Below are 4259 nucleotides of genomic sequence, written 5' to 3'. Positions count from 1 at the left end.
CGTGTGTGAAAGCTCAAAATTCATAAATTGTTTTGAACGTGGACACAAGGCACATCCTTTTAATTCTTTTTTTTTTTCACACGCATCTACTCTTACACCCATGACCAACTCCGAGGGGGTAACTACCTATTTCCTCACGGAATCAAACATGAGCAGCCAGCTTAGGTTACAAACCTGAGCTCGTGCTCTTGTGTCGTGCTCCTTTGCAACACCTTTAATATTTGAGGCACTTGAGAGTTTCAAAGTCATGTGAGGGCACCGAGGTAAAAATTTAGGTGGCCAAAACCTAAATTGTGTGAAAACGATGATATTCTGTCTCCAATTATATGTTTTTTGAGTTGCTGTGGACACGCAAATTCCACTCGTGAAAAGTTCTAGAACGACTGTGACTTCACGACTCGGGATGAATCTTGAATCACCCATACAGCCGAGCTCTTTAATATCAACACGGTCTTGGTGAGATAAGAAGTTGGGATTCGAGCACCGACAGGATCAGTTACAAGCATTTAGGAGGATCAGCGGCCTGCAGTTGGTTTTCGTATCATAAATCGTCCAGATAGTCCCTTGGTCTGTTGTTTGACGGCGTGCTCATCTTGTGTTTTCTAGTTCGGTGCTTTTAGTCTTCCGATCACCGCTGCAGCTCCCCTCTTCGTCCCGCAGATTTCGCACTATGGGTAGCTCCTCTGTGTCCCCCGAGATCTGTAACCTCGCCCGACCTGGTCTCTCCTCCTTACTTTCAGGAGAACACATGACATACCCTCACAGCTTCTCAGCTGTTCAGATGAGGTCCCTTGCGGACGTCGTTGATACATTCATGCCTTCCATCTCCTACGAAACCTTCAGCACATCTGAGACCTCAGAGCAGCAATCAAATAACGAGGCATGGAGCAAGCGTAACGAGGATGAAATACAGGCGTTTTACGAGCTCTCTGCTTCTCAAGCGGACGTTCCGTCATATGTGAGGCATCATCATGCACCTGGCTCGCTTTTCTGTCCTCTGCTTGCGTCGCAAACTGGAATATCTTAATTTTTCACTTCGCGTTTTGGATTATGCAGGCTGCTGGGCTTATGCATAGCAAATTAAAGCCGGACCTTCTCAAGCTAGTAAGCTGGATATTATGGCTACTTTCCTCACGCCTTGGGACGTATCTTATGTGCGGAGGAGGCAGTCTGTTCCGGAAGTTCCCATACTTTCGGCGTTTTGGGGAGATCCCAGTGCCAGACAGAGAGAAATTGCTAATCAACGCCTGGTCACGCAGTCGACACGTTTTTTTTCGTGGCGTGTTCGACGCATTCAAGATTTTCTCCGCCTACAGCTATTACACCAAAGTAGGATAAAAGCATTCTCTCTGTTTTCTGTGGTGGTTGGAAGCGTTACGCGTTTCGTATTGCCGTTTTCTGACAGAGTCGTGTTGGGCAGGTCGATGAGAAGGGCCACAATCCAACCTGGAATGCTATAGGCTACTGCGGCCCTGATCCGGTAGCGGTGGAACACAGAAAGAAGGCCAAGGGAGCGGCACCGAAGCCACTGGAGGGGCGAGTTTTCGACGCGGAGGTGTTGGGGGAAAGCCTACCATCGGTGCTGGAGGCAGCTGGGTTCGAAGTGACGGAGGACGTGTCGGATTTGGCAAAGCTATGGAACGCCCGAGATGGGCTGAGAAGCAACAGCTGCAGCAGCAAGGGCAAGGCGATAGGGGTGAGGTGTGATGCGGTGGTAGTGGGATCGGGGTCGGGGGGAGGGGTGGCGGCAGGCGTGCTAGGGAAGGCGGGGTACAAGGTGCTGGTGGTGGAGAAAGGGAAATACGCAGCGAGGGACGATTTGACGCTACTGGAAGGGCCAACGCTGGACAAGATGTACGAGGGCGGAGGGATATTGGCGACGGAGAACGGAGGGGTGTTGATTCTGGCGGGGGCGACGGTGGGCGGAGGGAGCGCAGTGAACTGGAGCGCGTCGTTCAGGACTCCGTCGCACATACTGGAGGAGTGGGCGGAGGACGAGGGGCTGAGCTTGTTCAAGAGCTACAGATACAAAGAAGCGATGGACGCGGTGTGCGAGAGGATGGGCGTGCAGGCGTCGGTAGAGGGCGGCGAAAATCTACAGAATGGCGTTCTACGGCGGGGCTGCGAAGCGTTGGAATACGAGATCTCGGCGGTGCCGCGGAACTGCGGGCCGGATCATAGCTGCGGGTGGTGCGGCTTCGGGTGCTGGGACGGCAAAAAGCAAGCGACGTCGGAAACATGGATGACGGACGCCACCGCGGGTGGCGGCGCAGCCATACTATCCTCCTGTTTGACGCTGTCCGTCCTATTCCGTCCGTCGTCGTCCGGGAAGCCACGCCAGGCGGCGGGCGTCGTCGCCGCCGCGGGGCCTTTAGTTGTATATATCTCCGCCGGCGCCACCGTCGTCTCCGCCGGCTCCCTCCACTCCCCGCGCCTCCTCCGCCGCTCCGGCCTTCTCAACCCCGCCATCGGCCGCCATCTCCGCCTCCACCCCGTCCAAATGGTCTGGGGTTACTTCCCCGACTCTCCCCCCTCCGCCACCTCTTACCACGGCGCCATCATCACCTCCTTCTCCACCCAGACCGCCAATTGGCACCCCCACGGCCACGGTTGCATCCTCCAATGCCCCTCCATCCACCCTGGCGTCTTCTCCGTCCTCACCCCTTGGCTCTCCGGCCCTGACTTCAAACTCCGCATGCGCCGCTTCTCGCGCACTGTCCACATCTTCGCCCTCGCCCGCGACCTCGGCTCCGGCGTCGTCCGGCTCTCCGACCCCGCCCACTCCGCCCCCTCTATCGACTATGTGCTCCAGCCCGTCGACCATGCTAGCCTCCTTGATGGCGGTGAGGTTGCCCTTCGCGTCCTCCTTGCCGCCGGTGCTTCAGAGGTCGGGACCCACCATCGCCACGGCGATCGCCTCGTCATCTCCCCCTCTACCACCCCTGTCGACGTGGAGGCTTTCTTGCAACGCGTTCGCCAACGTGGCATCGACCAACTCGGCGCCCCGATGTGCTCTGCTCACCAAATGGGGTCTTGCCGCATGGGCACTAACCCTTCCAATTCCGTCGTGGACCCTGACGGCGAGACGTGGGAGGCCGCTGGCTTGTTTGTCGCCGATGCGAGTGTCTTTCCCACCGCCCTGGGCATCAATCCAATGGTCACCATTCAGTCTATAGCTTATTGCATTGCTCATTCTGTCGCCAATTTCCTGAAACAGAATTCTGCGTGAGAATCAAAGTCAAGGCCTTTACCGACTGGTTTCAAGCATGCGATAGTGGGCCTTCAACTAATTTTGTTCACAACTTGCAATGAATGGCAATGGCTTCCATGAATTGGATGGAAGACCCTTTCTTTGAGATGTGGTAGGATGGCAAACTAGATAATAAGACAACAAAGATGTGACTAGTGCGACCTTTATCTAGGCTATGCAAACCTATATGGATCTCGAGTCCAACATTATCCTAGGTCTCTCTCTCTAAAACCTAGCTATTGGCTTATGTAAACTTTTATCTAGTATGATATTAATAAATGTTTTTTTTAATTTATTAGGAAATTTATGATGTCCCTTTAGCAAAAAAAACTTGAAGGTGTGTCAGGGAACTTTCGTTTTTAAATTTTGTATTTACTTTTTTTGCCGTAATTCTAAGAAGGCCTTGCACGCGAGTAGGAGCTCAAGCCGCTTAGGTAGTTGTTCACTTGAGCTAGCTGCTCGTGTTTGTTTTCCATGGGAAACTCCGACTGCTTGTAAGCACAAGCCACATGTAGTTGGCCCCTTGTATTGGTTATGGGTGTGTGAGTGGATGTGTGTGAAAAAGAAGAAAAGAATTGAAGGTCGCTTGGAGTCCTAGTGCCTTTTGTCCAAAATGTCCTGTTTCTCGAATCTTGACTCTCATAGCAAGGATTGCCCCAATTTTGTTGCTCACTGTCACAATTTGCTCGCGAAGTTGACTCGAGGCCTTTTACAGATTGGGCCTTGACACTATGGAGTTGATCGAAGAGACACAAAAGTAAAGGAGCATAGGAACAATTCAATTAGTCTGAAGGGCTATCCACATTTTTGCATTTTTTCTTATCACGTTTATAGATGCCATATACAAGTTTCCTTACATGAACTCGTAAAAGTCTACATGAACTCATAAAAGTCCACCATTTGGAGAGGATTTACAAATATTTCTTCGATGTGACTAATTTTTGTTTGCAAATTTATCATCTAACCATTTAAACATATGGAAGGCATTTAAAAGTTATCTAAAGATCAT

The 4259-nt window shown here is 51.8% G+C and overlaps 1 protein-coding gene across 1 annotated transcript; it reads left to right on the top strand.

Moving 5' to 3' along the window:
- The first annotated feature begins 385 nt into the window (after window positions 1-385).
- LOC147896030 (long-chain-alcohol oxidase FAO4A-like) lies at window positions 386-3545 on the top strand. The gene is made up of 3 exons (XM_087382666.1): window positions 386-958; window positions 1057-1329; window positions 1421-3545. Exons 1-3 carry the CDS (start codon window positions 671-673, stop codon window positions 3227-3229), a joined length of 2370 nt encoding a protein of 789 aa, XP_087238792.1. The 5' UTR covers window positions 386-670; the 3' UTR covers window positions 3230-3545.
- The last annotated feature ends 714 nt before the right edge of the window (window positions 3546-4259 follow it).

The sequence above is a fragment of the Dipteris shenzhenensis genome, chromosome 12 (genome assembly GCF_047967505.1).
Source record: "Dipteris shenzhenensis isolate YYH24624 ecotype China chromosome 12, Dip_SZ_1.0, whole genome shotgun sequence".
Taxonomy (NCBI): Eukaryota; Viridiplantae; Streptophyta; class Polypodiopsida; order Gleicheniales; family Dipteridaceae; genus Dipteris; species Dipteris shenzhenensis.
The sequence above is the reverse complement of the archived record's forward strand: the minus strand, read 5'-3'. Positions and strand labels throughout refer to the sequence as shown.

What these genes read in the sequence shown, in the direction of transcription:
- LOC147896030 (XM_087382666.1), top strand. Translation starts at nt 671, where the DNA reads ATGGGTAGCTCCTCTGTGTCCCCCGAGATCTGTAACCTCGCCCGACCT. An exon ending in AAGCGGACGTTCCGTCATAT is followed by an intron (nt 959 to 1,056) that starts GTGAGGCATCAT and finishes TGGATTATGCAG; the next exon opens with GCTGCTGGGCTTATGCATAG. An exon ending in CCTACAGCTATTACACCAAA is followed by an intron (nt 1,330 to 1,420) that starts GTAGGATAAAAG and finishes CGTGTTGGGCAG; the next exon opens with GTCGATGAGAAGGGCCACAA.